The sequence below is a fragment of the Lupinus angustifolius genome, chromosome LG17 (genome assembly GCF_001865875.1).
Source record: "Lupinus angustifolius cultivar Tanjil chromosome LG17, LupAngTanjil_v1.0, whole genome shotgun sequence".
Taxonomy (NCBI): Eukaryota; Viridiplantae; Streptophyta; class Magnoliopsida; order Fabales; family Fabaceae; genus Lupinus; species Lupinus angustifolius.
The window spans coordinates 5300952-5312013 of record NC_032025.1 but is presented as its reverse complement, the minus strand read 5'-3'; the positions used below and the strand labels follow the sequence as shown (position 1 = coordinate 5312013).

General features: G+C 32.8%; 1 protein-coding gene across 1 annotated transcript; it reads left to right on the top strand.

Moving 5' to 3' along the window:
• On the top strand, positions 2153 to 7264 carry LOC109331926 (pyruvate dehydrogenase E1 component subunit alpha, mitochondrial). The gene is made up of 9 exons (XM_019566727.1): positions 2153 to 2733; positions 3522 to 3764; positions 3848 to 3927; positions 4220 to 4297; positions 4947 to 5042; positions 5136 to 5207; positions 6324 to 6377; positions 6505 to 6570; positions 6809 to 7264. The coding sequence occupies exons 1-9, from the start codon at positions 2286 to 2288 to the stop codon at positions 6851 to 6853; spliced, it is 1182 nt and encodes a 393-aa protein (XP_019422272.1). The 5' UTR covers positions 2153 to 2285; the 3' UTR covers positions 6854 to 7264.

The window sequence follows — 11062 nt, the reverse complement described above, 5'->3', positions numbered from 1 at the left end:
TAAATCAATAATTTATTGGATTAATCACTTTAATTTTGAAATTTACCTATCCCATATTCAATCAATTTTGTTTTTTATGGTAATTTCCACTTGATATCAATGTTGATAATGCATTGTTACTATTGTGTGTCTCATTGTAACGGTTTTTGTGTTATCTGTTACGGTTTTTGTGTTATCTGTTAGTAATTCAATAAAATATTCATATATGGACCAATTTGACAACTTCATAAAGAATATCTCTAACTTTATACATTTTTCTCATTAATTTATAATAAAAAAGCTGACATGGACTATTGTTAATCCTATTATCACATGTGAGGATGAGTATGTCAATTTCTTAACCATTTGGTGGACATAGAAATTTCTTTAATTCACCATTGAACCATTAAATATTAATATAATTAATTTATTAATTTATTGTTAACATGATTAATAATATCAAGTCAAAATAGCGGTGATACTTGGATTGATGACAATAATTAAGTAAAACCCTAATTTATCAATCAATCAATTGTCTTTTCTATTTCTTATTTTAATAAAAAGAAAAACTTCAACTCCATTTTTTAAATAAGGTATTATCTATGTGAAACCTAAGTCAGATGTCAAACTGGCAGATGTCCTGTATTTGGTTTAACTGATTTAAACGATTAAACCGTCCGGTCTGACCGGATGGTCCATACATAATTAATAATTTGTATCTATAAATATATACTTATATATAAATGTAAAACTTTATATAATCAATAATTATGTATAATTAGATGGTAGTAAAATAAAATATTAGAGCAGTGTTTCATTTTTTTTTTTAATTTTTAAGTGAACTGTCCGATTAACTTCTCGAGTTAATTCGGTTTAACACGGTCGAACCGAAATTTCCCTAGTTCAAAGCGGTCTAACTCTCATTCAGTTAATACTACAATACAGAGCTGTTTCAAGTCCGGTCAGCGATCAGACCGGTTGAACTATCCGATCCAGTTATCAGAACACTAGTATTATCATCCCATCGGAACATCGGGTATAGGACAAGTTTTTTCCCGGAATTGGTGATCAAATCCAACTTTTTGGTAGACCCCTTCTTATTCGAGCGGACATCCTCTGTTCCAGTTTTCCTATTCCAACCCGTGTACCACCAATAAAAAGAAGCCAAGTCAACAAAATTGCAATGTCAATTTTCACGGTAAATTAACTTGGTGATCATGTTTCAACTACTAGTTCTGCATTAGATTTTTGCCTTCTTCTCTTGCCCCAATATTTCCATTAAAGTATGGAAATGGTCTTCCTCTTTTCTGATCTAGAATGCTTCCAAGCTTTAGTAGTATTTAAACCCGTAGTCTATTATATATGGAATGAAGACATTGATACACTCATTTTTTTGTAACTCATGAGAAAATCAAATAAAAAAAGTCCCAACTCTGGAACCCACTTCAATGTTAAAAATAATTCTAATATCTGATAAAATTAATTACAGTTCCACGAGCATTGATATATTCTTACAAATTAAATTCGTATTTAAAATTGGGATATCTTCCAATAATATCAGAGGTAGCCTTTTGGAATTTAAACGCACAAATTGTAACAAGAGGATAACAATGTGACTATTTACAGATGCAAGGGAGAATAAGAAGATGGCTTTGAAGAAGAAAATTGTTTCCTCTCCTAAACTAAACGTCTCACGGAGTTAACATACGGTGCAAGTTGATACTCCAATTTCAATGACATGGATTCTTTTTACTGGTGGTACATGCGCTGGTATAGGAAACTGGCACAGACAATGTCCACTCTTCTTATTCAAAGTAGATATGCGTATTGTTTCTCTATTAAGTGTATTTCACGTGTATGAAGCATGCATGAAATTGCACTTCAAGAAAAAAAGTATGCATGCAAATGGGAATTATTTGGAAAATTGACAACAGAACAGAATAAAGTATATATTCTCTCTAATAATAAATCTAGTGCAATAATGAGCCGTCAATCGCACAAGTTCAGTGTCATTGTTTTGAGAAATAGAGAATAATCACTTTTCTACTTCCCACTTTCCATTTCCAATTAAGAGACCACAAAACGACACAGAAATTACAGTTATATATTCCTCAAACACACTCTGCCACCATTTTCACAGTAAATACAAATCAAAACCATCTTTTTTTGTTCTCTGATCTCTCTCTCTCTCTCCTTATACCTCAACTAACCCTTCTTCACCTCTCTTCTCTTATTCCCTTCACACAAATCCCATTCCCAATTTTCAATTTTCGTTTTTGGGTTTTTCGTTTTTCTAACAGATCGATATGGCTCTTTCACGCATAGCATCTTCTTCATCATCTTCCTCTTCCATTTTGAAACCCATCTCCGCCGCCCTAACCCTCCGCCGTCCTCTCTCCTCCGATACCACCCTCACCATCGAGACTTCTATTCCCTTCACCGCCCACAACTGCGACGCGCCCTCACGCGCCGTCGAAACCTCCCCCTCGGAGCTTCTCACATTCTTCCGCAACATGGCTGTCATGCGCCGTATGGAGATCGCCGCGGATTCGCTGTACAAGTCGAAGCTCATTCGCGGCTTCTGCCACCTCTACGACGGCCAGGAAGCCGTGGCTATTGGTATGGAAGCTGCTACTAATAAGAAGGATTGCGTCATCACTGCCTACCGTGATCATTGCACCTTCCTCGGCCGTGGCGGGACCCTTTTCCAGGTTTTCTCTGAGCTCATGGGCCGTAAAGGTGGCTGCTCCAAAGGTATTGATTGACATAGTTAAGAGTGTGTTTTATGCAATTCAACATGATGAAATAGTATGGAAAATGAATATAGTAAAGTGGTTATGTTCTGTTTTATTTAGGCTTTCTTTGCAAAAACTATCTTGTACCTATGAAATTGTAACCAATAGGTGTGAGATTGTAGCTTATGGTTGTGAAGTTAATGGAAAGCAATGAGATTGTGGCTGAAAGCTTATGTGTGTATAGCTAATTGAGTGAATTAGCAAGTAGCTTAAACTTGTTAAATGATTTAAAAGGACATGTAACATTATATTGGGTTGGGGATAAAAATTGTCACTTGCCAAAATATTGAAGTTAAACAGCAAAACATGAGATGTGAATTATTGGAAACTCTTGTAGTTTTTGAAAAGTCACTTGCAGTAGTTTTTAAAAAGCTACAATCTCCCTTTTCAAATGCTTTAATCTCCCTCCAAATTTGCACATATTACTATTGTTAAGTGGGGGCAATTTGTACAGATGATATAGTATAAATATGAAAAACTAAAACCCTTGTGTTGGCAACTTGCCTCACAAGGCACATTGTAGACCTGTCCCTAAAGGAAACTGTATGTTATGTTCCGTCTTGTTATAACATGTATATCAAATGGCACCTTAGTGGCTTAGTGATAGTAGATTAGTACACTGTTGTTTCCTAGTTATTTATTATCTCTTGATTTATGTGATTCACTTTATTGGCTTTTTTATGTATCCATTTTCATTATTCAGTTTCTCATTTCTCTCTCATTTTGTACCATGTTTTCCAACAAAAGGTAAGGGTGGTTCCATGCACTTCTACAAGAAGGATTCTGGATTCTATGGTGGCCATGGCATTGTTGGAGCACAAGTTCCACTTGGTTGTGGCTTGGCATTTGCTCAGAAGTACTTAAAGGATGAGAATGTGACATTTGCTTTGTATGGTGATGGTGCTGCCAATCAGGGGCAGTTGTTTGAGGCACTTAACATTGCAGCGCTTTGGGATCTTCCTGCCATCTTGGTTTGCGAGAATAATCACTGTGAGTGGTTGTGCTGCCAAAAGTTTGGTCCTTTTTGAAACAGGGTGTTGTGGGATGGTTGGTTGATTTGGTTTGTTTTGCAGATGGAATGGGAACAGCGGAATGGAGAGCTGCTAAGAGCCCTGCTTATTACAAGCGTGGAGATTATGTTCCCGGATTGAAGGTGAGGTTGAAAACTCTGTTTGGTTTTCGATTGGGTGGTGATTTCCTATGTCATCTTCACATTAGCAATTAATAGCCTTTGAAATGCTTGATTTTGTTGGTTGAAGAATGCATTGTAATGCCCTTCTGCCCTGATAATGTGTCGTGTAACACCTCAATTGAATGGATGGATGTTATCAATCTGTCTGGTCTCTAGTTTAGTTATGTGGGTGTGTACATGTATGCATGACAGTGTACACATTTATATGTGGTAATTGATTGAAACTTTTATTAAATATTTATACTTTTTGCAGGTAGATGGCATGGATGTTCTTGCTGTAAAACAGGCTTGCAAATTTGCAAAGGAGCATGCTCTGAAGAATGGTCCCCTTGTGAGTAAATTTATCTACTGTTATGTATACTGGAGACTTGAGAGTGTGGACCTTGATGCAACCATAAGGTTGTTACCTTGTGATGGAGGTTACATGTTCTAATCCTAGAAGTAGCCTCTTTGCTTGCAGGGTTAAGGCCACCGTCATTCATCCTCCCCAAACTCCACTAGATGAAAGCTTCATGCACTAGGCCAACCTTTTTTTATGCATAACATATCTCTTTAGACTAGAAGGGATCAAATGTATGACAATTATATTGGTTAGTGGATTAGTTTTAGGCTTTAGCCTTGTGATTGTGAGTAACTTTTTTAATGCTGGAGCAATGCATGATCGAATGATGGTGTAAAAGATTTTTACTCCGACGAGTACAATGCCTCAAAATTAAACCCTTATTTGAAATATCAAATAAGTTGAGGACATGATTTATTATTTGATAGATTGCATTCTTTGAAATATGGTTTGTTACGTGCATCTCTGGGTTGCCATTGTATCTGATACAGAAAGAAAAAGGATAGTTATCCCTGTGAAGGTTGTATGACTGACATGAATTGTAATACTTGTTGTCATTTGTGTAGTTTTGGTTAAATGATCAAAGTTTTTCTGTTATATTTTTATTGATTGCTGTATTCTTCTTGATTATTCTGTCCAGATTCTTGAAATGGACACTTACAGATACCATGGCCACTCTATGTCTGATCCTGGAAGCACATACCGCACACGTGATGAAATTTCTGGTGTCAGACAGGTTTATCACACTCCACACCATATAGTGTCTTATTTGTTCAATATGGAGTAATTCATTTTTCATAATATTTGTTTTTGGCTAATATTTTTATAGGAGCGTGATTCAATCGAGAGAATAAAAAAGCTATTGCTGTCTCACGAGATTGCTACCGAAAAGGAGCTCAAGGTGATTTGAATGAATATGGAATTCATGCTTTTTCCTTTCAGTTGTGAAATGTGGTCTTTTTCATAGTTGGTTATAATAACCTCTGATGCTGGGCATGTGAACTTGTTAGGCGTAGATGTGCCTGGTACAGGTATGCCTTGTGCACGTACTAGGTACATATTGATATTTTTTCTTTATTCGTTTGTCCTTCGACGACTGTTTAAACGGGTGGCAGGCAGCAGTGATGAGTGAGTGGGAGTGCTTAGCTGTTTCTCCACACCTGTCCATCGATTCACTTTGATGGCCCCTCAAATCAATATAAATCTGTTCTCTAATTCTGCCCTTGTTTCATTTCCAGCTTGGTCTGCACAAAATTTGTTTTTTAATTGTGGTTGCTCCCCAGTGTTTTGTAGCCTTCTTCCTCTTCTGGGCTCATTCTAGCTTTTCTTTGGGTTGTGCAATGACAAGTTTTTTTAATATTTTGTTGCTACCACCACTGTCAGTCGCATTTGAAATTGTGTTTAATCTTTTATGTTGCCATTTTTGTGTGGTTATGTTGTATTATTTTGTTTTATGTCAATTAAATTTCTAGTATATATAAAATTATCCATACCCTAAATTTGAGAATTGTCACACCTTGCAGCTACATTCATACTGGGTGCCACTACTGGACCCACACCTGTGCAACTGCAACATAGTGTAGTGTACATATGATTTTATCTTGATATCTATGACCAAATTTACCCCTGCAATTTTTCACCTTTGAGATGGCTGTGGATAACATGTTTTCTTTGTTATGATGTAGGGCATCTGATTTGACCTAAGTATTTCATGTTTTTTATATCATTTAGCTAATATGTGTTTTGCTTTGAAATATGTTGGTATTAGACTCTATTATAGTCATTATTGTTCAATTGAGTTTTATTCTGCTGATAACCATTTCTGCTGTGTGTAAAGAAGAAATGGCTTATTTTGTCAATTTCTCTTTTAAGTTTTTGTAATGTTCTACAACTCTTCTGCCTATTAGATTTTAAGGTATTTGTTTGAATAGTTTTTGGCATGTCTTGATATGTTTGTTTTGATTAAACATTTGGAATTTGATTCTGTGCTTAAGATATTAAATTCACCCTTTTTTAGGATACTGAAAAGGAAGTCAGAAAAGAAGTTGATGAAGCCATTGCTAAAGCAAAGGTGAAAAACATATCTTTGCTGTTTATTCTTTTTGCTCGCTTTTTTATACACCAGAGACTTGCATAACCTGTATTGGTACATATGGTTCACAATCTTAGAGCTCTTTGTGTCCTATTTTGATTTCCAGGAAAGTCAAATGCCGGATCCATCTGATCTATTTACCAACATATATGTTAAAGGTTATGGAGTTGAGGTATTTGATTCCATCCCTATTCATTATTGTATGAATTTGATATATAAACAAACCAAATGATGTATTGCAGGTTTTGCAGTCATTTGCCTGAAATAAAATTGAGGAAAATGTTTTTGATATTTCGAATTAAATTGGCTTTGGAATTTATATGAAAATGGAAATAGTCAGGTAGCTTCATTCACTTGGTAGATAGGATGTTTTACTCAACTCTTACTATTGGTGGTTTTCTGTATCACAGGCATTTGGTGCTGATAGGAAAGAAATAAGAGCTACTTTGCCATAATTCAGTACTTTGAATATCTTGGTACAAAACTGATCAAAATATCGAAGAATAAGGTTCTACAGCGGGTCATCTCTCTGTGTATAGGAAAATTATTCTCAAGTAGCAATTTGGGTGAAAATTTGTACTTTTTATCATAGTAATTTGGAGGGATCTAACGACCATTATTGTGATTGATGCAACTCATGTTGCAAATTTGAGGGCTTCATTGTGCACAGCCCCTTAACTTGCCTTCCTCAATTGGTGGCAAAGTTGTGCCCTTGGTCTTATTATTATTCACCACATTGTGTTTCACAAAAACCATTTTTGGGTACTTATCAATTTTCAAACTTTGCATGCCTGCAATTTGCGGGTTGAATAATTAATACTGAAGCCTTTTGTAGCTTCAATAATGTTAATTTTGCTATTTCAACTCTCTTGTGCTTTTTCTGTGGTTATGTTTGATATTGCATAAGAAAAGGATAAGTTCATGTAGTCATTCATCATGGCTTTGGCACATGAACGTAGATGGGAGTTTTTAAGTGACACCAAGTTGGGAGTAACAGTATTTAGTTATACATGTCCTATTTTATTTTGTAGGGCAATGATTAAGAACAGGTAGGTATATCTGCCCTTGAAATAAACAAGTATATATATATGTGTGTGTAATCTTAAGTCATGAATAGGGTTACTTGTCACTTAATATTTAACTTAGACATTCATGTCCCTACAGGATCAGGATATTCATATTTATGTACTAACTTGATGCTAGTGATATGATAAACACAAAGCACTTCTGGTAATGAGAGGAAGATAGCTGAAAGAAGTTAAAGTATGAGGAGCCAAATTTGTGAAAATTATAACTCAATGTTTCGTTTAAAGAAATGTTAAGACGCTGATTAGTGATTAAAGATGGTTTGTGATGAAAAATTGTGACTCTACTTTTCTAACGGCAAGGTGGGCTACCTGGAGATATTGTAGTCTTAATTTTGAAGTATTAGATTTTAATTTTTCATTAGACTTAAAACATATACAATGTTAAATTGTTTGGACTTTGTGTAATGTTATGTATAATTTTCAAAATATGGTAGTAACATAGATAATTGATTGTTTTATTTATTTATTTTATATATTTTTATGTATTTTTTATTTATTTATTATAGTGAGCAACCCTTAAGCCTGTCATGTTCATACTTTGAGACGGGCAGGAAGAATCCAATGTATATAGGTAATCATGAAAGAGAGGAATTAGTTTGTATTGTTTTGTTTATACTTTGAGCCTGTCATGTTCATACTTTTATTGTATTGTTTTGTTTATTATATTCCATGATGTCCATATTCTTAGTTCTTCATTGGAATAATAATTTTCGCGCCCCGATTTTCGGCTGCACGACTTTGTTTAGAGTCGCCACTATATTTTATAGTTAAAAATGTAGAAAAATCTTTTAAGCCCAATTACCTTGGGCTTTTGGATTTTTGATATCTAGGTTCGGGAGTCGGTTACAAGGTAGGGAAGGTATTAGCACCATACCCGCCCGCCTTAAGCGGTACCCTTCATTAAAATATATGACATTATTATTATTATTATTATTATTATTATTATTATTATTATTATTATTATTATTATTATTATTATTATTATTATTATTATTATTATTATTATTATTATTATTATTATTATTATTATTATTATTATTATTATTATTATTATTATTATTATTATTTTTTATTTTGTCATTTAAAAGTGGAACTAAATTGATTTTGAGATTTAATCGATTGAAAAGAAGCGGCGTAGCGCGACCTTTCGAAGATGATCTGAGAAGAAAGAGGCCTACAGGGCGACCTTCTATCCATCTTTGATTAAATCTCAAAATTAATTTATTTTTTTGAAAAGGTTATTTGTCATGTTTTTATATATAAAAAAAGGTTAAAAACAATTTATTAGTCTATCCAAGTTATTTTTAGAAAATGATTTTTATTAGAAAGGTTTGATTAATAAATAGATATATAAAAATTATTTTTTGTTTATTCCAAAAAATTATTTAAATATATGCTATTGTTTTTTATTTTATTTTATTTCAAATAAAATTATTATATGGTTAAAAAGAATATTCTAGTAAAACTATTCAATTGTTTAAAAAATTATGTATTGGATAATGTTACTATAATATAGAATTAATGGACAAAGGAATAAATTAGAGTAAAAAATGAGCCTAATTAAATGAGTAGGAATGCACTGTGAGGGTTGGAAGTAGAATGTGGAAGCTTGGAGATATGCATGACACGTGGCAGAAGGTGATTGGATGCATGATGAAGTTTTGAAATGTTTGAACACGTGGCGTAGCCTGGTTGGATGAAGGAGAGGATGCATGGAGGCAAGTTATGGATTCACCCCCACTGGTTCTCTTGCTCTCAAGGGAGGCAGGATCCAGTGCGGCACAGTGCACAAAACCCAGGTGACATTTGGAAGCTTGGGTGGCTAGTCTTCGAGTCAACTTTGGAGCCAAAAAGGTATGCAGATCCGACGATGGTGGCTTAGCGTGGAGACGAGTGCACTGGATGCACAATAAGCCTGCCCACACTGGATCTATGCTTTAGGAAATTTATTGCTTTTTCTTCTCTCTCAGTGATGGTAGGTTTTTGGCAGTTTCTTTTAGGTTTTCCAGTGTCAACTTTTATGTTCACTATAGGCTCTATTTATAGCAAACTCTCAACCACCGAATCCTAACATTTAGGTTAACAAAATTTCGAATTCAAATAAATTTAATCTCTTAATTTTAGGGATCTTAACAGACTGGTTTGACTCTATCTTTTTATATTATTTTAACAGTTTTCTATTATTCCTTTTTCAAATTTAAATTAGGTTGTTAGTATATTGAATTGTTTAAATTGTTTCGAAATTTTTTATAAAATAGGAATAAAAATAAAATTAATTATTTCCTATACATTTAATATTAAAATTTTCGAAAAATTAAATAAATAAACATTTTTTTCTCTTTTTGGAAAAAGAGTATGGGTTCGTAACAACATATTCCTAATTCAAAAATTTTATTTCCTAAAATTGTTTTCTTAATTTATTTTAGTTTTGAACCTTTGGTTAACCTAACAACTTGGATTCAGGAACCCTATCAACATCAATTTATTATTATTTTGAATTTTCGGTTAACCTAATCACTAGGATTTAGTAACTTCATTTGTTTATTATTTTTCGAATTTGTAGTTAACCTAATCATTAGATTTAGGAACTTGATTTTGTTTTGTTTTCTTATATTTAGAAAATTTCGAAAATAATTATAAAAAATTCATAAAAATATTTTTATTATTTTTATTCATCAAATATTAAAATTTTGGAAAATATCAAAATACATAAAATGATTTTTTGGGCTTTTTCTGGGCCGGACAAAATTGGGTGTTCACAATAATCAATATTAATTAAGAAATTGTTAATTAGCTATGAACAAAAAGTATAATAGTGCAAAAGTAGTTTGTAGCTCTCTAAGTAACTTATTAAACTATAATCATTTAGTAAAACTAGCTTTCTAATTCACTCAAATTTGAAAAATGACTAAGAAATATATATAATATTTATTTATTATTTTTTAATTAAGTTATTATTTTTTGAATAATTAAATACATAGATAATTTAAAATTAAATTTTTTAATCATTTGTTTTTTATCGGATATGTAATATGTTTATTTTTTTGGAGACAATATGAAGCAACAAAAAATAATAGACTTTTTTTAGTTGAAAATAACTAATTTAATTTTTTAAACTTTTGACAGATAAAATTGAAATTAACAGACGTTTCAGCTGAATTCTTTTTTTTTTATAAAATTAGAATTAAATTGAAACATACAACACTAGTCAAAGGGACTAAAAGGGTAAGAGCGGTTGGCAGTAATACAATAAAAGTAAAATATAAAACATGAACACTGAAGAAAAAAAAAACTAGAATAAAAGGAATAAAAAATTAACATATTGGTGAAACCATGGAAATTGAATTTGGAAAAATATAATAGTGGAATTAATGAGTGCAGGTGATGACATGGGTTGGATCCAGTGGAATGGTTGTACCAGTTTGACCGCGGGGTTCTGCCAGCAAAGCCATGTCTAATCACCTACTCGACAGAGCCTTTTATATCATAAATACACAATTACTATTAAGTTGTATACAAGTAGAGAAAAAATATATGCTTTCACTATTAGTTCTTGCATTATATCATATATATATA

Excerpts from the sequence above, each read along its gene's own strand:
- LOC109331926 (XM_019566727.1), top strand. The coding sequence starts at position 2,286 with ATGGCTCTTTCACGCATAGCATCTTCTTCATCATCTTCCTCTTCCATT. Across the intron at positions 2,734-3,521 it reads TAAAGGTGGCTGCTCCAAAG|GTAAGGGTGGTTCCATGCAC; the intron begins GTATTGATTGAC and ends TTCCAACAAAAG. Across the intron at positions 3,765-3,847 it reads GGTTTGCGAGAATAATCACT|ATGGAATGGGAACAGCGGAA; the intron begins GTGAGTGGTTGT and ends TTTGTTTTGCAG.